The sequence below is a fragment of the Pseudoliparis swirei genome, chromosome 2 (genome assembly GCF_029220125.1).
Source record: "Pseudoliparis swirei isolate HS2019 ecotype Mariana Trench chromosome 2, NWPU_hadal_v1, whole genome shotgun sequence".
Taxonomy (NCBI): domain Eukaryota; kingdom Metazoa; phylum Chordata; class Actinopteri; order Perciformes; family Liparidae; genus Pseudoliparis; species Pseudoliparis swirei.
Genome location: NC_079389.1, coordinates 13,714,370 through 13,738,388, shown reverse-complemented (window position 1 = coordinate 13,738,388; position 24,019 = coordinate 13,714,370). Strand labels below are relative to the sequence as shown.

General features: G+C 40.5%; 1 protein-coding gene across 2 annotated transcripts in view; it reads left to right on the top strand.

Moving 5' to 3' along the window:
* LOC130208817 (E3 ubiquitin-protein ligase SH3RF3-like) overlaps positions 1–24,019 on the top strand; it is a 78,957-nt gene that overhangs the window by 41,117 nt on the left and 13,821 nt on the right. The window contains exons 2-6 of one of the 2 annotated variants that reach the window (XM_056438163.1): positions 6,896–7,171; positions 10,036–10,131; positions 17,011–17,319; positions 18,481–18,584; positions 21,445–21,615. In XM_056438163.1, the coding sequence (XP_056294138.1) occupies positions 6,896–7,171; positions 10,036–10,131; positions 17,011–17,319; positions 18,481–18,584; positions 21,445–21,615 (956 nt within the window). The remainder of the gene's footprint in view (positions 1–6,895; positions 7,172–10,035; positions 10,132–17,010; positions 17,320–18,480; positions 18,585–21,444; positions 21,616–24,019) is intronic. The other variant, XM_056438171.1, reaches the window with a different exon arrangement.

The window sequence follows — 24,019 nt, the reverse complement described above, 5'->3', positions numbered from 1 at the left end:
ACCCACAACTGCCAAACACCCCGTCCAGATCGCAAGGGTATGGGATGTGTTGTTTGTTCGCATGTCTCACACACCAGATACGCTCTCAAGAGTTTACGTAGGCTTCCAGTTTATTTCTTCGACAACATGCAAATTAACATGAGGATGATGCCCAATAAAACGGCAGGGAATACCTGTGTCTCTGGGCGCCGAGCGGCAGCCCCGCTGTCAGCTGTGTGTGATTCCCTTATCTGTTTGCTGACAGCCAACCACGCTGTTGAAAACAATACAAGTTGGCAAACACTTTTCCCCATTGACAAACAGTCGATGGTTTTCACCCGCTGTGCCTCTGGCCACAGAGAGGCAGATGCAGGAGTTTTTCAATTTAATTTAGTTTAGGTTCTTGTGTGGCTTCATGTTTTTTTTTTTTTATTTAACATTAAAAAAATTAGAACATGGTTATTTATCAGTTATGGTATCACTACTGTAATAATGAGGTTGTTTCAAATACCCAGATGTTCTAAAGGGTCCTCAGAGACCAAGTCGTTGACTCATCTACCACACGGGGTTATCCCTTGTGTGTGTGTGTGTGTGTGTGTGTGTGTGTGTGTGTGTGTGTGTGTGTGTGTGTGTGTGTGTGTGTGTGTGTGTGTGTGTGTGTGTGTGTGTGTGTGTGTGTGTGTGTGTGTGTGTGTGTGTGTGTGTGCGTGTGCGTCTTGGGGTCCTTGTTGAATGGAGCAGTCAGTCCCATGTTGGACAAGTCACCTCCCTGTACCTTATGGCGACAGAGGACGGACACACACACACTGACAGACTTGAACAGATGGGAGTCTCAGTCATGGTTGATTGAGGGACTTGTGCATTTTTGTGTGCATATCCCTATGGGCAGGGGACACCCACACACACACACACACAAGCCTTCTGTCCATTACAGAAATCCGCAAACACTAATTACCACACCACAGGAGTGAGAGAGCACTCTGCGGAACTGTGTGTGTGTGTGTGTGTGTGTGTGTGTGTGTGTGTGTGTGTGTGTGTGTGTGTGTGTGTGTGTGTGTGTGTGTGTGCGCCCGTGCTTTGGCTGATGATAATACTGTGCCACTGACAGGTACAATACTAACAAACTCCTTTTTGCCATTCACACATTTCCACTTATTTCACACATGAAATGGCTCTTCTGGGTGGACTCATCTCTATTCTGCCGCCCAGCAGGAAGACTTTGGGGAATCTGAAAGTAGTGACACGTGACATGAGCGATCTCCCAGTCTGCTCCATTGACGGATTTAAAATCCGCAAGCAAATGGCTGATTATTTCCTTTGCAGCGCAACTACATCAAATATGTGTCGACACAATGCAACGATTAATTGTCTCCTGAATTTCATCATTTATTTTTGATAGATTTATGTTGCCTATTCGACACAGCCCGACAGACATCACCACAATAAAATGTACAAGACATAGATAAGTTACGGCTTTCATTTGGAGTCCGAAGGCATGCTGTTTATTCTGAAGGTAAATCAGTTATCCTGGATTGTCATGCTGTACAAAGTTAGATTAAACCTGAAAAAGGATTTGAAAGGAGATTTATTTTTTTACCCTGCTCTGCAACAAGTAACCCCAAAAAAATATTCAAGAATAAGACAGCTTGAGAAAACACCTCTTCTCCAAAATAGCAGCTGGAATTGGTTTATCTTTAGTAATTAATTCATAAAATGGTTTATCAATGGATTGGTTTTCCCTCTGCACATGTTAAATACATTACACTGCGGTCCTCAGTCATAATGCAAATATGTCTACTTGCCAGTGAATTTATAGAGCATTGTGCATGTGGTTATGGGCATTTGCAATACCGGAAACTAAAAACACATCTTTTACGACTATACCGTGAATAAAAACAAGTTAGCGCTTCAGTGGCACTCACTTATGGTATTACTTATGGTATTATATGATATGATATTCCTTTTATTCGTCCCACCATATTACTTATGGTATTACTTTTGGTATTTTTGTAATTTGTCTTTCTTGAAAAAATGTGACTTTCTTAATTCTTGTTGTTCTGAGTTTGTACTCATGATTGATGCACTAATTGTAAGTCACTTTGGTAAAAATGTGTCTGCTAAATGACATGTATCGTAATATAAATGCACTAAGCAAAGAACCAACTCAAGTAGCTAAGCAGCTCAAACTAAAAAAGGAGGGTGAAGAGAAAGTGGAAGGTTACATTTTTCATTCAAACACATCTTTGAAGTTTCACAATATCTTTCTACCTGACACTCAAAGTCTAAAAATGTCATGTTTTATTTCATTCGAACAGCCAACGCTGCGCTAAGGTGGCAACACGTCTTGTTGGAATAATTCACATTTTAACCCAGAAGACGAATGTTCCCATTTACAACTTGAAAGCTTAAGGCCTTGAATCATTTTTTGAAAGTAAAGTTTGTTAGTTTGGTGAGTAGTGATACCAGGAGAAGTGCATATTAAATTATTTTTTTTAACATTTTTTTATATACTTTTATATTTTATTTACTTTTAGACGGTCAATACTCTGAGATTGAGACTGTTTCATAACTAGTTAAAAAGTTGTTGTATTAGAGAGTAGAACGTTCTTGCTGTTACTGATGACGGTGTGATTCATATGCTTCCAACGACAGCGGTGCTTGTGATGGAGTTGGTATGCCAAGGCATAAAACAACATCAAACAACTGAATTGGACCATTGTTGAGATTCAGGTGGGAGTTTTTCCATTTAAAAATAAAGGCCTCCTTTATGCAGCAGCTTAACCCTCCGGCCCAGGGCTCAGTGGAGAGAGGGACAGCAGCCCGCCCCCTAGCTTCAGCTGATGCCCTCGGCAGCGAGCTCAGCAACCATCTTCCTCCAGACGTCAAGTGGCAAACCCAGCAGGTGCCTAATGACGCCCTCCAGCAGCCTCGAGGAGGTCACCCTGGCCTGTTGGCCTGGGAAGAGAACAGAGGGAACACAAGGGAGAGGGATGACAAACAGATATCCACCTTGACACCCTCCCATCGACCTCTGTGTGGTGCAAAAATATAACACTTTCTTTCCATCACAAAAAGTTTTGCCCGTGAATGTAATTTACTCATTATGTTTCTTACCACAACGTTCGTAGAATACAGATGATATTGTTATGATACAGGGTTTCCAGGGAATCGAACCGCAGATGACACACTCACAAGCTTCTCTCCTGCCTTGTCATTGGCTTACTCTTTCACCTTCTCCTTTTCTCATGTTGCTGTCCGTCTGTCTTTCTCTCACACACACACGCTGCTTCTCTGTGTTTTCTTATTTGTTCAAATACAAGCGTAGACTCTGTACTGCTCACTCAGCTTCAACTTATAGTTAATTAGACCCTATATTGTATATAGCGAAAAAAATATGGACAAACCTGGTCATACACTACCGTTCAAAAGTTTGGGGTCACTTAGAAATGTCTTTATTTTTCAAAGAAAAGCACTGTTTTTTCAATAAAGATAACATTCATCAAAAATACACACTATACATTGTTAATGTGGTAAATGACTATTCTAGGTGGAAACGTCTGGTTTCTAATGAAATATCTCCATAGGTGTATAGAGGCCCATTTCCATCAACTATCACTCCAGTGTTCTAATGGTACATTGTGTTTGCTAATCGCCTTAGAAGACTAATATCTGATTAGAAAACCCTCGTGCAATTATGTTAGCACAGCTGAAAACAGTTATGCTGGTGATATAAGCTATAAAACTGGCCTTCCTTTGAGCTTGAAGTTTGAAGAACAAAATTAATACTTCAAATATTAATCATTATTTCTAACCTTGTCAATGTCCTGACTACATTTTATATTCATTTGATAAATAAAAGTGTGATTTTTCGTGGAAGACACGAAATTGTCTGGGTGACCCCAAACCTTTGAACGGGAGTGTATGTCTTTGTTTATTTTTGCCCAAGGCTGATTCTCATGGTTGGGGTCATGTCACCTTCATTTTAATTAAGTTACATCTTAATGTTAAACAGTAATGCACTTCCAACTCTGGGGCAACAGGAAATGGTGTTCCTAGTTTGGTGTGGAGAAACTTGACTGCACAAAGCCCTGACCTTTAACCCTACACCTTTAGGAGGAATAGGAACGATGGCCACAGCCTTATTGCCCAACATCGGCGCCTGGCCTCACTCTTGTGGGAGCAAATCGCTGCAGCCAGGTGTCAAACTCTTGTGGAAAGGCTGATACCAGATGAATGAAGACTATTATAGTGGTAAATTAATGGTTTTAAAATGAGATGTTCAACAGTGACCCAGAGTACACTTAGTCACGTCGTAGAGCTATCTGATCTCAAGACATATTGAAATCAAATTGATCAAATCCACCTTGGGAGGTGGTTTCTATGATATTTGAGACTCATTCAAGCCAGATGGTGAAGAAATCAGAATGCATCCGTCTCTCCAAGACACATACATGAGTTCACTTTTCTTAAGTGTGACTACGCCAGGAAGTCAATGGAAGGAGCACTGGGGAGACAGCATTAATCTGTAGGGTAACGGAGCGGTGTGAGTTAGAGTCGATGAAGACCATCCAACGTGTGTCTCGCTTATAGTCAATACAAAGGAGTCTTTCATGTGTTTGTGTGAGTTTATGGATAATTGATCTTTTATTAGCTTTTATTGCTAACTGTTAAAGGGTGTCACTATAATTCTAAAGTGCACAGGTTATTCACTGGCATCTGTGGCAGCTCGCAAACAGCTCCAGGTGCATTACCACCACCCGCTGGCCTGGTGGAAGGGTGATTTAAATGTAGCCCTGGAAAATAAAGATGGATTGCTCTTATATTTGTGATGTGGCCAAAGGAGACACATGTGGATATGAGACAATAAATATGAGACACTAAAAATGACAAGTGTGTTTCCTCATATTGCACCATCACTGATCTCTGTAGACTCGTGCAGTGGCGCCTTGGGCTGTTCTCCTCAGTGTAGCGTCTGGGGAGAAACAGCCTCTTAGCCGTGTGTATAAAGAAAGTGTCTATATGTGTGTATTAGTGTTTTTGGAAACACCTTCTCTCGGAACGGAAGACAATAAGTTGTTTTCTTTTTGGGCATTCTTCTGTGATGCACTGCTGTTTGTTTACCTGGATCTCAAGATAAACTCTCTTTTAATACCTGTCTCCGTCAAGAACATGTTCAGTATATTAACTGTGTGCCGAACGCTGTCCTGTTGGTTTGGGTTTGTGTGCTGGAGAATGTCAATGTGTCACTGGTGAGATAGAAACGCAGCTTTTGTGTCCTCTGCAGGTTAAAAACTGCATTTTCTTGTCAATTTGATCCTCTTGTTGGACATCTTATCTCACCAATTGATCCAAATTTAATTATTAACTGTCGCCCCATATCCCCTCAGTAACTGTTGCTACGCAAGTATTTCTATTTTGCACGACACGTTACTGAAGTAGAAACTTCAAATGAAAAATGGATCCAGAGCGGCTGACGTTTGAACTCTGTTGGCAAACAAAAGATGTACGAAAAGGACTTTTTTACACGGAAATTGTAACCCCACAAAATAAGGTAACTTAGTGAGTTAATGATGTGCTCTTTAGTCTTGGGAGTTACTTCTCAATGAGGCTTGTTAGTAAGTACATCTTCTCTTGCCCCAGCTTCTAAATGTGGACATATACAGCACAGTGGAGCTCGACAGTCCTGTGGCACCTCGCTATGGTCATGTGAAAATGTATCAATACTGCACCTGTGGTTAATATAACTTTAACAGAGATGACGTTCACCATTTCAATCATTTCCTATGCGAGTACAGCATCACGTAAAACACGACTTTGTGCAGGGTAAATGGGTCACTCTTCACATGTGACAAGCAGGACACCACAGACCTGGTTTTGATGAAAGTCCAGGGAGTGATGTGTCACACTGGTCAGGCATTTTCAAAATGACTGTGTTTGGCCCAAGGTGGCAGCAGCAATTACCTGGTAAACATTTTAATAACGTCATATCTCACATACTGCAGGGTGTGATAAAATGACACTTGGAGCACTACCCGTGCTCTACAGATTTGCCTCCATGTCCGACAGTTTGCCACATATTACATTTTCTACTGAGTTGATTCAAAATCAGTTTGCCCGGATAAACTTTATTTTTATTCTTCTCAAAATGTATTTGCTGATCACTGAAGGGTTCAGTGCCTCATTCATACCTTCATTCAAATAGCAGTCACTACAAACGTACAAATAAAAAGAAAAGCAAACAATGCAAATAGACCCGTCCAACATATTGCATATTGTTACGTAACAGACTTGGAACAGATTTGTTCCAGACATGGCACCAAAGACACACTTTCCTGCTCCTCACTGTATCAGGAAGAATATCATGAAACTGCAGTTCACTGTAAATTCAGGAAATCGTCAGCCCCAAGGTGTGTGAGGTGTCTGGCATCATTTCAACACAGCAGCACTACATATTGACAGCATTGCTTTAAATCCTCTGCAGAAGCCAAAACATGTCGATGCTTAATGCTGCTCCGCGCAACATTTCTTTGAAGGTATTTTAAGAGGCCTTTTATTTAGAGAAAAATCACCTAAAGAGTAGAGAAAGTACTTTCTTGAATAAAAATACAAGAAAGTCATAACATATGTGAAATTGTGTGGAACAAAACATTTTTTTTTCTTTTTTATCCTTTCAAATATTTAATGACCACTCAGCCATGCCAGAAGTTCTTCACCATCTTCACACTGAACCGACACCGGGATACAAATCTTCACTTCTGGGATTTTAGATAGATCAAGATTGACTATTTGCACTTTATGGAACATCATGCTGCTCTTCACCATCTTGAGGAACATGAGGATTGTTTTGATGCGCGTCAGTCAGTCCTTGGTTTGTAAGTGTGTGTGTGTGTGTGTGTGTAATGTGTGTGTTTTTCAGAACATCCCAGCTCTGCCTTGCGGTAAAGCCCTCTACTCCTACGAAGGAAAAGAACCAGGCGATCTCCAATTCTCAAAGGGCGACATCATCATCCTGCGACGCAAGGTGGATGACAACTGGTACCACGGCGAGCTCAATGGTTGCCATGGTTTCTTGCCTGCGAGTTACATCCAGTTGCTGCGTCCTCTGAGCCAAACTCCACCCCAGGGCAAAGCGTTGTACGACTTTGAGGTCAAAGATAAAGACCAGGATAAAGACTGTCTGGCCTTCAGCAAGGTAATGCACACACACATGAAGACACATGTGACACACACACATACAGACACACACTCACCTTAGGACACTGTTTTTATATCAGACACTGAACAAATATATTTAGTGTTTTATGGCTGGGCCTTGTGTAACGAGATTAGAGGGATGGCTGAATTTACAACATAAATATCGTAGGAGAAGAAAAGCCTTTCTGTTGTGTTAAACCAGACGGGGCTCACTGTAGGACACTAATAATGTATTACAACTGAGTCTACTCTTCATTTGCTTCTCAGAATGTAAGCAGGGCAACGGTACATGATCTGCATGGTGCCTTCCCAAAGGAACCTTCCACCACATTTTTACTATTTTGTAGATCAAATAATGTGATCAGCTTTCACATCCAAAGCAATGAGTGTTGCAGGTAGTGATGTCGTTGTTATTGACTTGTAGTTCCATATTGTTGCATGACCATGGACTTTTAGTCACTTAAAATACTTTTAAGTGACTAAAAGTCCATGGTCATGCAATACAATCTGAACAGGACTTTCTTTTTTGTGTGTAGTCATGGAAGATTACACATATCCTGACACACAGTGAGTTGGTAATTACTTTACTGTGTCTTGTTTTAACACCTTTCAAGTAAATTATATTGTGAATTGGCAATTAGATTCTTCCATTTATTTACCAAGAAGTTGGAAGAAAAATAACCCTAAAACAGGAGTTCAATCAGCATGAAACTCCAGAGCATTGCAGCTCATTAAGATGAGAATCATTTCAGTATATTGCTCCCTCACACTGGAAGCGTACATGCAGCTATTTGCTGTCCATCGAGGAATATTGTGAGAATTATTTATTGTGTAATGCATTATCATAAAATTGAAGTGATGATTTCTCTGGGGGGACATCGGATATGAAAATAATAATGATGCATATATTTTCACCAGCTGTCAGGGAGCAACCTTCGTAGATATCTCTCTGGGTCCTCTTTGTTCTTAGTGAGCAACACAAACTCAGAACCCAAGTTGTCATATGCTATTGTCTTCAATCTAATCCTGTAGGGCCATTGATCCCAGATCTGTGTGCCTACACGTCTGAGACTGGAAACAATTCTTAGCAAATTGTGCAGGAGAAAATGTCTGGGGGGGGATTTAAGATGTAAAGTATGAACTTGGAATAGCAAGAAGATTGTCAAGTCTTTCTAAGAAAGACTTGTTAATAAGTAGTGTCTAATGCTTCTGCCAGTACTGGTGTCTCTCTCTGAATCTGTCTGCGGGTCCCCACTGGATTGGGTCTCCTTTTGTCAGACTGGATCTCCTATTCTATATTTTTTATCTAAGGTGGTCCAAAATCATAAAAAAATTCATCACCATTTGTAAGCGTGTCTCTAAAAGAAGATACTTTGAAAGGGACGGTTAAGATGAGAGAAGAAGTGTGCATCCCGGACAGGTGTAAACAGTCATTTCTATTCCTCGTGTTCTTCTGCTCCTCAAAGCTTATCATTTTGCTCCAGCTGTTACACAGACTCATTTGTGCTCGACACATCCACTCTGCCTCTGCACTGTAATTGTGTGTCTGTGGAGAGAGAAATATTATTAAATTACGGTGTCGTGTACACTTCACTGTGTCAAGTGTTTTTGGACAGCAATGCAAACATGGTCCTACAGGAGATAACGTGTCTCAAACACACTGAGCTCTACGTCAGGATTAGAAGATAACGTTCAAAGTTCACATTATTTTGAGTTTCGGGGCTAAACTAATGAGATTAATGTTTGAAGATTACACAAAGCCATACACTCACGCTGAGATGTGTGCCCCTGCGGTGCCCTGAATGCGTGTTTTCATGCAGAAACCAATATTTGTGATGTTTTTTCTCATGTGTGAAATAATTACTGATTTCGCAGCATTATCACTGCGTCCCTAATGGTCTAGCCAAGACCTTCACATTCATGTGTGGAGAGGAGCAACAGAGGGAAAAAGACTTTCATTATGGTGTTTGTGTGTGTGTGTGTGTGTGTGTGTGTGTGTGTGTGTGTGTGTGTGTGTGTGTGTGTGTGTGTGTGTGTGTGTGTGTGTGTGTGTGTGTGTGTGTGTGTGTGTGTGTGGCGTGCGAAGAACATAATATGTTTCCATGTGTGTCGGGTATAATACCGCTGAGCATATTAAATGGTAAAAATGAATGTAACTGAAATGAAGAGATATGAGTAGTTTCCTATCAAGATGGAAACGTATGCACACATAATGTGTCGTCAATGAGCTACAACTTCCAAGAAGATCACTTTTCTTTTCTTTTTTTTTGTATACCTTTGGCATCATTCCCCGGTTGAGCAATCCAACATAAGCGCATCAAAAAATGATGAGGAAAGTTTTAGCCGCACACTGTAAGGGTTCAATTTATTAGATTTATGGCTGCAGGTACCAGGAAGCAGAAGAAAAAAACATCCACTCCCAAAGTGTTTTAGATGCTTTGTTTAAGCTAGTTTCCGATCAAAATCTTGTGTTTTAGTAACATGGGAAAACAGAAGACACATGTATTAAGAAAGAAATACATGTACACTTGTATTTATCCCCGTGGGGAAATTCTTCTCTGCATTGACCCATCTTGAGTTATTAAGGAGCAGAGGGCTGCAGTGAAGCACCCGGGGAGCAACCGGGGGTTCAACGTCTTGCTCAAGGACACTTCCACATGCAACTATGGGGAGAGCGGGGATTGAACCGGATACCTTTTGGTTACGGAGCGACCACTCTCCCCATAAGCTGTTAGTTCACCCTTTCACTTTATTTTGTTGTTTTTAAAATCACCCATTACTAAATTAACTGAAAAGCTATTATTCGGACACACGTGGTGTACCTACAATGTGTGGAGTCTCACTCATTTCCCCTCTCTCCAGGATGAGGTACTGACAGTAATCAGGCGAGTGGACGAGAACTGGGCAGAAGGCATGCTGGGAGACAAGATTGGCATCTTCCCCATTCTCTATGTGGAGGTAAACCCACAGACATTACACAGAGTCACACATAACATTCACATATCAGGCTATGACAGAAATGCTGCAGCTGTAAAAGCAAAAGTGATGTTGCAATAGAACACCGTAATTACAGGGTTGTCGTTTATCACACTGAGTGGCCAAAATCATTTTCTCTTTCTCTCTCTCTCTCTCTCTCTCTCTGTGAAAGTATAACAAAAAAAACAAGGGATATCAGTGCTGTTTGGCTTCCTCATTATAATTATTATTTTAATCACAAACATTTCTAAAAAAGTTATATCCTAATGGTAAAATAATCAATTAGTGCTCCCTGATTTCAAATATGCTTTAATTTAAGGGTATTCTGAGCCAGTTTTGTATGTTATGTTTTCACCAAAAGTACTGCTCCTGCTATAATTCATAATGTTTGTCTCGATACATGTTGATGCCACCTGTGCTGAGAAGATTAATGAGCCTCATTCTGAGATCAGGATGTGACAGAGAAGATGGTTACAACCATCAAATCCATTTAGATAGATAACAATGTGTTCAAGTCCTTCAGTGTCAGCAGAAGTACTGTATGTAGGACCAAATGAGTACCATGTGCTATCTGACCTGGGTTCAGCAGAGGTTGGACACTGTCTGGCTTTGATATGAAAAGATGAACACATTAATGTCAGACATTGCAATTGTGTGATCATTATTCTCCATATAACATGCCGCTTGTAGCTTAATCTGCAGCGAGGTCCCACATGATGCTTCCGTGTCAGGACGGGATATTGTGATTGACCACTTATCTGAAGGAATGCTAAACCAAAACATTCCAATTGCCCCAGAAATATGAATGGCATTATAAATGCTGTTTGAAAGTCGGCAGAGGGGGAGTTTTCTTTCTTACAGTTAAAAGATAAAACCCTCAACACTCAACATTGTACCGCCTGTCAAGGTTGAAATGTAGTTTACTTTAATCCTTGTGCAACTGAAAAAGGACATGCACAATTTGCTTTGCATCACATTGAAGGCTTTTAAGCTGCCGTAAAAAGCCATTGGGTGAATCTGGAAGGATGTGTGTTTCCTTCTTTCTCGCTGTTCATGATTTTCTTCTCTTTTTATCGCCACAAATTGGTAAATACGCTGACTCTCTAATGACCCTGTCAAATACAAATGATGAATCCTTCGACAGGAGGCTCACTAAAAATGGGAAGTACAGCTACGTATGCGTGTTCGACAAGATATTAAGACTCTCACCGTGTCCAGATCTAGTGTACAAGTGTAGTGCATTCTGCATTCATGTACTGTTGCTCAGAGAAAATCATTAACGTGGAGATTAGAGAGAGAGTGACTAATGGCATGACTCCTCCTTCATGCTGCATACATTTTATTGCTTTTGTGATCTGCATCTGTACAAATAAATCACTGTTCTGCTCATCCATAGAGCTTTTACTTTGTGTTTTGCCATCCTATAATCGTACTGCCTTCTCAAAGCACTTTCTCACTCTGGGTTTGCTGCCTGCACGAGATCTGACTGTTGGCTACACAATCATATCCCTGAAATTAGCTGTTTGACCAAATAGCTCTCTTAGGTGATAATGATTAAGCCGTAAACTGAGAGAGGCCAGGGACAAACACACAGGGATACACAGGGCTTGCTATTAGATAGAGATACATCAATAATTTAGAGCTCTCCATCACTCTGGCACAGCGGGGGTACGGGGGCATGTCGAGTGTGTGTGTGTGCGCGTGTGTGTGTGGAGTGAGTGCATGCAGTGAGAGCTTAATGAGGAGGTCCCAGCTGGGTTTCTGCTGATCTGTGCTTGTCTCACTGGATATACAGTAGCTCTTCTAGCTGTTGTGTAGTGCAGAGTGCTCTGGTTACTATCTGGATACAAAGTGATGACGGGTTTGCAGATGATAGGGATGCCACCAAAATAGTCCAAATTGCAGGAGAAGTGTGTGAAATTATTGTCGGTCAGAAGATTTAAAGCGGGTGCTGCTGTTTGTTACAAACACCGTGCTGGGTTAGACAATGCAAGGGGGTGCTGGGTGCACGCTGTTAAGGGTAGCGCAGGAACAAACCCAGTCCGGTTGGAACAATATGTCTTTTCAAAGGCTAAAACACTGCACAGCTGGATAGAATACTACGAGGAGACAACTCAGAAAAGTAATTACATACAATGTCATAACTTTACCATAATCTGAAAGTAAAATAAAAGTAAATAAAAAAATGTGCACCATGTCTAACTGTTTTGCTGGACAACCCTGGGTTTCTATTTAGTTGGCACCATCTGCATCGGGACCCTGCTGTACCCCCAAGGTGGTCTCATTTGAGACCATTCACCCTGATCTCCCCCCTGCGCGTACAGAGTGAATGGATGGCAGGAGCAGTTGTTCCTGCATCAGCATGTCTCTGTTGTCTGGTGGCTGTCTTGACGATACATACTGTGTACAAACAAATAATTAAACTGCCATTGATTAATTACATTTGCTAACAGACAAAATAAGGTATTGTTTTTTTAGTTTTGTTAGATTCTGGCACTTGTTGGTTCAGGTGGATGTGATATTAGCTTAGAAGACTTTGAATTAAGTGTGGATGGGTTTGAGTATAGATCCCTATTGATTCATGCAAGAGGTGAACCGGCTTAGCATGAGTGTGTCTTCTTCGTTTTGTGTGTGTGTGTGTGTCTGTTTGTGTGTGTGTGTGTGTGTGTGTGTGTGTGTATGAGGATGCATTTATCTTGCTGCCTTACCCTTTTCACAATGCAGATGGTCAGCTCAAGTCTAGTATTACCTGGGGAGAGCAGCCACCCTCCAAAAGACACAGAGCACAGACAACATATAGCTCAATACGTAAGAGATGACCTTGGAGATTTCATTCAGCCAAAAGCACCAAGAGCAGAATTGTCTCTTTCAACAATCTGTCACACCCCCCCCTTGTCTTCTTTACTGTGGCATGACCGGGCACTATAGCAGTGGTAGTTAAAGAGGAGCTGTCATTGGTGTGATTGTGTGTGTGACTGCTGTACGTGGAGGCACACACTGGAATTCGAGGTTAAGTTACTTGATTGTTTTTTATATACACTACCGTTCAAAAGTTTGGGGTCACTTAGAAATGTCTTTATTTTTCAAAGAAAAGCACTGTTTTTTCAATAAAGATAACATTAATCAAAAATACACACAATACATTGTTAATGTGGTAAATGACTATTCTAGGTAGAAGTGTCTGGTTTCTAATGAAATATCTCCATAGGTGTATAGAGGCCCATTTCCATCAACTATCACTCCAGTGTTCTAATGGTACATTGTGTTTGCTAATCGCCTTAGAAGACTAATATCTGATTAGAAAACCCTTGTGCAATTATGTTAGCACAGCTGAAAACAGTTATGCTGGTGATATAAGCTATACAACTGGCCTTCCTTTGAGCTTGAAGTTTGAAGAACAAAATTAATACTTCAAATATTAATCATTATTTCTAACCTTGTCAATGTCTTGACTATATTTTCTATTCAATTTTCAATTCATTTGATAAATAAAAGTGAGTTTTCATGGAAGACACAAAATTGTCTGGATGACCCCAAACTTTTGAACGGTAGTGTATTATGTTAAGGAGTACACAAGTGTGTTACCTTGTTGACCTTTGTTGTGTGTGCCTGTCTGTGTGCGTGTGTGCGTGCATGTGTCCTCTTGCAAACTGAGTTGTTTCTGCAGCATCAATCCATCATGCTTATTAGCATATGAGTTGGCTTGATTAGCATATCTCTTAATATGGAAATGTGCTATCACCAACACTGAGCACAGATGGGTGGGTGCTGTACGCACTGCACTCTCTTACACACACATAGATACCCACCCAATACACACACACACACACACACACACACAGTAAGACGTGCTTGACTTTGTCTCCAGGGATTGTTTAGGAGTTTGAGGTTACGCTAAGCAGACATGATTACAATGTAAATGTGTTACAGGGCTGAAGATGAAGATTTTGTAATTTTTGTGTTATTGTGTTAGTTAATAATGTGTCCCGGTTTCCACATTGTTAGGCTGTGGTCCGAAGACCAAGTTCAATGATACACAATATCTCAGTTTCCCTGTTAGAGCTCACTGAGTGATTTAACAATACTGTCCGTGTAGTATTTGCTTCTACTCTGTAGAGACAACACAGCTCACAGTGTGCAGAGGTAATGATATATAGCATCCTCTGCATAAAGACTTACACTGAGGCATTTCTGAGAAATATCTTTCCCTCTGGTGTTCATGGAGAACGTTGCAGGATTTTAACCCTCCGGATTTATATATACATATAACGTCTGTCTTAAAAGTGGGCTTCAACCGGGATATCTATTCACGTTGAGCTTTTAACTATTTCTTTTCACAGTTACTTTAAATTTGGCAGCGTCACTCTGCCCAATTGATGCTCTGGAACCAATCAGAACAAGCTTTAAAAACAGACTATGAGCTGAACTCACGAACCCCCTGAGATAGACAACATAGATGAACATGAGCGCATAAAAGAAAGGGAAAAAAATCTTGAAACCACACCAAATGGCACTGCTGAATGAGGAAGGGGAGGTAGAGAGTTAAATTGCAAGCAGCAGGTAGTTTGGGAACATTGAGAAGCAGTGTGAGTGTTGGAGTGACTGGAATTAATGAACGCCAGCCGGCTTTTGTGCCCACCCAAACTACCGCGAAGCTCTTCAATCGTCAAACACACGCACTGTTTTCCCATTTCCAAATAAGATGTGCTTACAACCACAGGGCAGAACATACTTTGGCACAATGTTGTGATAGCTCATACACAGTAAAATTGGCAATGTCAAATGAACACTTAAAGAGTACATTCACACTGACACTGCCAATTTTACTGTGTAGCTTTTGACTCGGTCACGTTGGCCGTCTGCAATTCAGTATTTCAAGACACAAAAACAGTTTGAGTGTAAGTTGAACACAGTATAGAGTTATTCTAAAATGTTGAAATATCAACGTTTGATATAAATAAGAAATTTAGAGAAACTTAACGCAGTCTTTCAAGAATTAAAACGCGTGTGATGAAACTCAATTTGAAAGGAGAAGGAGGGAGGCGGAGCTTTCCAGAGTGAATGTTTTTATCAACACTGGACATTTTACTCCTGCTCTAGTTGTAATAACTCTGTCAGTCAATTTACTTTAACACTGTATATGTTACACAAACATGTTTAACTCTGAATATTTACACCAACACAGGAGCTAAATTGGTTGTATTTACTCTTGCTATTGTCTATGAAAGAGTCATTATACTTTGACAATACATTTTTAACACTGTGTATATGGAACTTCCATCCTTTCATGACACAAACAAGTATCAGCTCTACAGCTTATTGATATGGTTTCTGGAATTACAGACTGTAACGGCAGCTCGGATTAATAGAACAGACCTACACTACCCTTTTATATACATAAAATGATACATTTATTGTTGCAGGTAGCGGAAAATGACCTGATCTCTTCAGCGTCACAGATCACAAATGATCAGCACAGATTAAGAAAGCAGTGGTCCCCAAAAATCCAACATGACAGACACGAGACACATTTTAGATGACGGTGCTCATGAAATTAGGAGACGCATTGATATGAAAGTGCGAGAATACTGGATTTTCAACTGATGCTGGGGAACACAAAAGGAAACTGTCTATCTTTCTTTCTTCATAACACAACATTTCAACAAACTGATGCATTGTCTCCGCTGTCCCCTCTTTTAAAATCTTCAACAAATTAGACATCCATCCATCCATTATCAATACCGCTTATCCTCATTAGGGTCGCGGGGGCGCTGGAGCCGATCCCAGCTGACATAGGGCGAAGGCAGGGGACACCCTGGACAGGCCGCCAGTCCATTGGACATTGAAACTCTAAATGGCATAAGCTATACTTACACCACTCAGCAACACTTTATTCTATAGGGCCTGAAACCCCCCAGAAATATGCAGTAACAAACACAATGCTCTCTGGTACCTTAAACCAGGTGTACTGTATATTCCTCAGAAATGTCTGATTAGAAACAAATTAAGAAAAAAACAGCCACCACATGAAAACATATCCAGAGCTGTGAGCAGACCATTAGATATAAACACCTTATTGTTTACTCTGTGCTAAAAGTAATCTTTACTTCTTAAATCTATTTGCTGAGACTAAAATGAAATATGAGACTGTAATCAACAAGTTCTGACATGCAATTAGAATTGTTCAGGATAAAGATAAAATAAAGTTAAAAGCTTGTTGTGGTCCTCATTAGAAAAGAGATGACAGGTTACAAGCACATTACTATTGTGGGAAATCATCACATCCTCACTGTGTTGCTTGAATACAAAATGCAAGACATTTAGTTTGCTATTTTACAGTAGCAGAGTGTTGTGTGTGTGTGTGTGTGTGTGTGTGTGTGTGTGCGTTTGTGTGTGTGTGTGTGTGTCAAGGATTTTTACGATCAATTTCATTGTTAAATTAGAGTTTTGGTCATTCAACTGCTCCGTATTTGAGAGTTTAAATTACTTTTGTTCTTAATGTCTTGAAGAGAAACCTACATGGAGCACCATCAAGTTGGAATTATATCAAATTTAATTCGAAACAACTGAATCAGATTTGATCCAGAGATATGAAACCACAGTGATAAAAGAAAGAACAACCCTGACTCACGTTTGGTGAAGTTGTGTGAGAGTATTTGTGTACAGGGAAGCTCGCTGGACCAGCTGTTGTAAGCGGTGATTGTTGTGCTTTTGAAGAGCTGCCAACAAAAACAAGTGGAGGATCTTGTTATGGATATAAACCACCGAGGATTTAAATCACGTGAACACATGAACCGTTCCTCTCTTCCTTCCTTCTTTTGTTCGGTCACACACCTGCTTCTCCTCTTCCTCCCCTCTCAGTTAAATGAAACCGCCAAGCAGTTGATGGAGATGGACAAGCCCGCGCCAACTAGCGCTCCAGGTCCGAGTTCTGAACCAGCCCCGCTGGGCCCCTGCTCTCCTGGCCCCTCCCCCAGTGCTTCCCCGTCCAATGGAAATGGATCTGCCCATCGGAGAAGCGAGGGGAAGAAAAACGCCAAAAAGAGGCATTCGTTCTCTGCGCTGTCTGTCAGCCAGAGGGCCGCCCAGCTCAACAACAGGCACAGTATGGAGATCTCCCACCCGGTCCTCATCAGCTCATCTGACCCCAGAGCTGCAGCACGCATCCAGGTACACACACAAACACATACATACACACTATAATTAGAGTTATATGTAGCAGTGGTGGTAGTTTGATCCAAGAATAAGGATGAAGAGATACACGTAAAACACTTCATTACAAGAAAAGGTTCTGCATTTACGCTTTTACATAAAGGAACTGTGTGTAGTCAGATCTATTGGCAGGAATGTACTTAGACTCTAAATTGCGTGAATGTCTGTCTGTCTCTCTATGTGTGCCCAATGTCAGCTTGGATCAACTCTAGCAACCCTAAATAGGATGAGCGGTTTGGATCATGGAATGTTTTCTTTCGTGCTTAATCATCTAAAAATTAGAATTGTTTTGATTGTGTTTATATCTACATTTGTTTGTAGGGACTTGTCGTGGAGCCGGCTGCTATGCTTCTACAGTTTGACAAACCAAAAACTGTCTTTATGTATTTATTTATTTTCAATGCTTGATAAAGTGATTATGAAACAAGTGCAGACAACACAAACATCGAAGGAGATTATTCAAAGTAAAACAAATGCAGGCGACACATTCAAAGGGGACCAAAGCAGTCTGAGGAAAATAACATTTAGATGGATGGTATGAGAGAACAAACGCTTTTGATTGGGCCATTCACGTTTTTTTATTGGCCACCGTAGTTGTCATACTGCCAATTCTTACACACTGCACATTTAAGTTAAAGTACAGAAGTATTACTGGAAATATACATGGACCTTGCGATTTATTCTCACAATTGTGTTTGCACTTACTCTAAAAAGACCTTAAAAAAGGTTTTATCAGCCAATATATTATTTCTTGGCCGGGCTCTAAGCATACATAAACAGTATATGCAGTACACATGTATGTACGTTTTGCACGCCAGAGTTCACCGTGGCTATTTCTCTGCACTCGAGATTTGATTAACGTATTCCCCAATCACCTCCTCTGACAGTTCTATGTGAGTAACAGCATTCCTGTTTCTGACAGCTGGAAGCTGGAGACACATTTCTTTTACATGTATTGCCTCAGGTGGCATTCACACCTGGCTTCAATGTGTTTTTGAATAATACCCAGGACACATACTGAAAAGCTGCAATGACTGCTGGCACACATTGCAAAAGATGTTTTGTGTTAAATGGAAACCACTAGATCTGGATGTGTGTATCTTTTCTGTGTGTCTGTAGGACGCATCTCACCCGGGTCCCTCTCCTTTCTTGGTGCAGCCCAAAGTGGCATCCATAACCTCTGAGCTGCTGGCCCATGCCAAGGTTCAGCTGCCACTCAACATGTGAGTACACCCCAGGGTGCTGTCAGATAGTGCCTCCTTACTTCCAAACACCCGTTCTGTTTTACAGCCGAGCGGATATGTGCCTGAGATCCAAACATGATTTCAGAGCCCGCCTCTTGGCAGCGTTACAAATATTTCCTCTTTTGTGCCCAGAGTTATTGGCCTCGTTCCACCACCTGTGCAACCACATTTACTCCTCCACTGGTCAAGGATCAAATCCTCCTCAGAAAGAAAAAATACAGTCACACACCATTCCTTCAGCTGTGTGATCACAGTGCATCGGTGTTTCATAACAAGGCTTCCAACAGCACAGACATCACTACATTATGCATTTCATAGTACAGCCTGGTATGTATATGTATTATTATTTGAAAAAACATTTTCAAATGGACAACAAACAATATGGTGCTTAGTCCTTACTAACACATGCAGTACTGGATATATCTTGAGTTCACAATACATGCAGTTATATATATATATATATATATATATATATATATTATATATACATACATAGATGCTGGTTGTGTCAGCCTTTATGGATTTTTGGGAATCTTTACTTTATTTGTTCGTGGACCGACAGGAAATGAGGGGAGAGGGAAAGAGAGATGAGGAGCACAGGCAAAAACTGAAAAGCGGATGTTGTGATTACATAATTGCCCTTCTAAACCCCCTGGGCTTCATCAACTGGACTTTGCTCTCTAAATGTGCGACAACATTCAGACAATACTGACACATATTACAAGAGATGAGTAATATGACTCAGTGAGACAAACAAAGTGGGCGTTCATAAGCTGCTGTTGGAAGCTTTGCTATTGACTTAAATTACTTCACAGTTTGATCATTTCTTGAATGGATCAAGAGCGGAAACAAACACCGTACACACACTCACAAGCCTAATTAAATTATAGTGTCAATTTAACCTCACTAGTCACATCCAGATGGTTGGTGTTGGTGAGGTGCCAATGCTAAACAAGACGGTTCTATAATTTACCTCACAATGAATCTATCAGGTAACTGCCAGAAAGATCCAGGTATCTTCAAGGTGAGTGTGTGTTTATGCTCCTGTACATCCATCCTTGTGCAGACCAATTTTGCTTTTAGACCTTGAGAGGGCATTTGGGGATATTTCTGGAAAGTAAGGACATTGGGTCAGTAATTACCTCTTCCAAGGTCAGTATGAGGTTTTTGGTTTTGGCAAGTGCCAGGCTGTTTACTATTAACTGGTGTCCTTCCTGCAGGATGCGAGTCAAATATGCAACATTGTTAGCTTCAGTAATATCACCTTCCAAGTAGCGCCAGGTAGACACACACACAGACACACACAGACACACACAGACACACACACACACACGTCCGGGGTAGGGTTTGTTCTACTGATGAGGTCGGACTTTTCCATCTTGACCTGGCAACTATTCCTGTTGCCATGGGGAGACGGGAGATGGTCCCCACATCTGTTACCATGGCAACAGGGGAGGCAGCGCATATAGGGCTTGTTTATTCTGTGGCCTTATCGTCTTCTGTCGGAGTCTGGCATTACGTACTATGAATGTCTCCCAGCCACACGACCAGACACTTCTTTATGTGTGAACGTAGATGGAATACACAATACTCAACACATATAAAGCTTCCCTGTTAGTGGCCAGGTAAACAAATACATATTGATTACCCATTGCATTTCATTTGGAAGGGAGTATTCATGCATTCAGCCTCAAATTATTTGAATTGTCATTGAGAATATAATTAATCCCAGGTTACAATATTAAAGCAGTCGTAAATCTTAGATTTTATGTGAGTCAGTCTATTCTGATTCTGAAACTTTGTTTTGTCAAAGTTTATTTGATATAGGTCACAGTTTGTTGATTCTGGTTAACATGCTAATATTTTGTAAATTGGTCTGTTGATATTTGAATACAGATTGTAGTCATAGTAGAACATATTTAATGATTTCCATACTATAATATTTAATGAAAACCAAGTCCCTTTCTGTGAAAGAGAATGTATCTGTTATCTCAGATCATTTAAATTATGGCAAAGAAAGTGATATGTTCAGGATTTTTGCCTGAGAAACTTTATCTCAACTATATCTCAGAATTCCCTATTTATTGTTATCTTCAGTCAAACTGTGTAAGTGAGTTTTGTTGTTAAGGTAAAAACAACACAACTTCCTTGACTGGTAGTCATATCTTACGAACGAATACTCTGAAATAAACATTTTGTGTAGATTTTTGATGCTAAATGAGATCAATCACTGATATCCTCAAACAGGCTCTCATATTTCTAGTTGCTTTCCCACTTTTGGGGAAATGGATGGTTTCTGGTGGGAGGATCAACCTCCACAGTTCCTCTCTTTGGGCTGACAAATCCTATTGTAAATCAAAATATGGTTTGGTGGTTTCATAAAGTTGGTAGAACTATAAATAAGATGAAATCTACACTTCTTTTGTCTTATTTTTTATTTCGTAAAAAGATAAATTGCGAAAAGTTATTGCAATCCCACAACAGAATTTAAACTTATTTTGATAACAACAAAAGAAAGTATGATGAATATTCTTGAGACATTTTCTTGATACCAGAGGAGTTATTTGCTCTCTGATTCAAGTTAAAGAGCATCCAAATGTGGTGTTCTCTCCTCCGATCTTAACACACTGACAAAGACTTCGATTGTAAAGGATTCATTTGCTAATTCATTTCTTTCTTCTTTCAGTTATTTTCCATTGTAATGGCTTTGCTTTTACTTTGCATAATACATATTAGGGTAATCCACATGGGAGATAATTGGTATTTAGTGAACAGTTTCTCAAGATTTCCTGCTGACTTAAAATGACTTTGTAATTTGACTGTTGCCTTTGTTCCACAGATATCTGGCTTTATACGCCTACAAGCCCCAGAAGGCTGATGAGCTTGAGCTTAGGAAAGGAGAGATGTATCGGGTGACAGAGAAGTGTCAAGACGGGTGGTTCAAAGGCACCTCACTGAGAACTGCTGCCTGTGGTGTCTTCCCGGGAAATTACGTCACCCCTGTGTCCAGGTCAGTGAGCTCAGGATTGGGCATGGGGAGGTATTGTGGGGGTAGATATTCCTAGGAACGTCACATCATCCAGATAAAAGCAAGCAATGTTGGTGGTGTGCAGTTATAGTACAGTATATCACTTCTTTTGCCCAAGATGGAAAAGGGACAAGAACCACATGTTCCTGACAGCTGTTCCTCTCCAATCCCTCTGCCTGCTGCAGTTGTAATGAACTGTTAGTGTAAGTTTAGCTAAGTCATGCAGGTGAGAGATGGGTGGCTCAGGGAGCTTCTTCTCCTTCTGCAGTGCATGTCGTTTCCATCTGGCGCTGGTATTTCAAACCTTTGCTCCACTTGTCGTTTGTGTCATTTGGTCATGTGAACACTGGCGAGCAGTACAATCGGACAAAGGCCCCTCCTTTTGTCACACACAGGCAGTGGTAGCGCAGTCGCGTTGTAATGTTTTGTGATAATTTCCTGGCTTCAGAAGCTGAACATACAAATCAGACAGAGCAGTGTCATCTAACTGTTATGGCATGTAATTGCACTCGTGTTTCTGTGTACTTACGCTGCCACTCGTCACAAAGATTATGTTTTGGGGCTTAAGTTGGCGAAGGCACAATCGCAGAATACAGTTTTATTCCATAACACCGGAGGCTTCAGACTCGGTTCCACACGACACTGTCAAACCAGAGATAACATATCCTGAGAAGTAATTATCTGGAAGGGATTGTAAACGACTGTGAACTCTGCACTTTTTCAGAAGGAAACAAACAAACCCAGTTTTTACAGTATTGATTAGAATATGAAATCACTGATTTAACTTTAAATTAGAATTAGGAAAATAATAGACATAGGGGTCCTGAGGTATTTACAATTTGATTGTAATACAATATAACCCAGATAACAGCAGATAGTTGATTATGGTTCTGATGTTGGGCTACCACATACTAAGTGTTGATCACTATCGTCATCATCATGATTACCATCATCATCATCATCATCATCGTTACTTTTGGCATCCAAAACACTGTTACTTATTGCTGTTAAAACCACATAAAACCCAAAAATAAGTGTGCTGAAATCATATTTATCAATTTAACTGCCTTGTTATTACTGTATAAATAAAAAAACATTTGTAGTGGCTGTTCATCTGATCTGTATTCTGCTCTGGGATGCAGTCAAACAAAAACGGAGAAAAGAAGAAAATTAAAGCAAAGGAGAATTTGAATAACAGAAATAGGAAGAACACATTAAATAAGGGAGAGAGAGATAATGAGATGATGAAAAGAAAGATCTGGTTCTGCAGGATAGACAAGAAGGTTAAGGTGGAGGGAATGCGGAAAAGACTGAGAGGGGCGGAAAAAGAAAATGAGAGAAAGGTAGAACGATTTGGAGAACGTTGGAAAGAAATTGAAATTGAAAATAGGAAGAGAAAGTGAGTCATATAAAGAGGAAATGGTACAAAGAGATGAAATGGCAGCAAAACAGCAGGTGTCCCTCTTCACTTGATATGAATGGCTGCTTCATATTGTGCAGTTATGCAATCTGAGAGAGAGAGAGAGAGAGAGAGAGAGAGAGAGAGAGGACAGGCCAGTAATCAAATGAGAGGCAATTTGTTATTTTTAAGCAAGCATTTCTCCTTCCCTCCCTCCCTCCCTCCCTTTCCTTACCTCTTCCCCCTGCTTTGTCTGCAGTGCAGCTCAGACATGTTTCAATATGATAATAAGAGGTTTCCAAAGATGCCCATACACACGCACACATGCACACGCACACATTGTTGAGTTATACCAGTACAGGCCCCCAAACAGCCTTTTTGAAATGCAATTTGAATATTTACATATTTGTTGTGGAATTTATTTAAATGATTGATACAAACACATTATTTTATTTAATCAGACTCCATATTAAACCGTTAGTTATTTCAATCGATAGACATCCTGAATTATTTTTGTATTTGTCTTTACATGTTGTGGCACACATGCTGCTTCATGAGGATGGTTGGTGTTAAGGATGATTGTCTTCTCTTATAAATTAGTTTGAAGTCTTAACAGGTAATGATAGCAACTAAAACTATAGAGACATCTGGTAATAGGATAATGACAACAGCCAAACACAGAGACTCACAAGCCAAAACAAAACCAGCGGCTGGTGAATATCTTTATAGGCTTTTAAAAGCCCACCAAACCCAATAAGCAGTCCATAGAAAAACTCAAATCAAAGAATCTGTCAATGCCTTTGCTGTTTCTAGTGGGACACACATGCATGCACACACACAGAGAAAGCCATAACTCTGTATGTGTGTGACGGGAAGTCAATGAGCGGCCATAAGAGTGTGAATACCGCCGAGTCAATAGTGTTCAGCTCACTGTTCTGCCATTCAGCAATCTGCAGACAGAAACTAGAGCAGCCTGCAGCTCCGTAT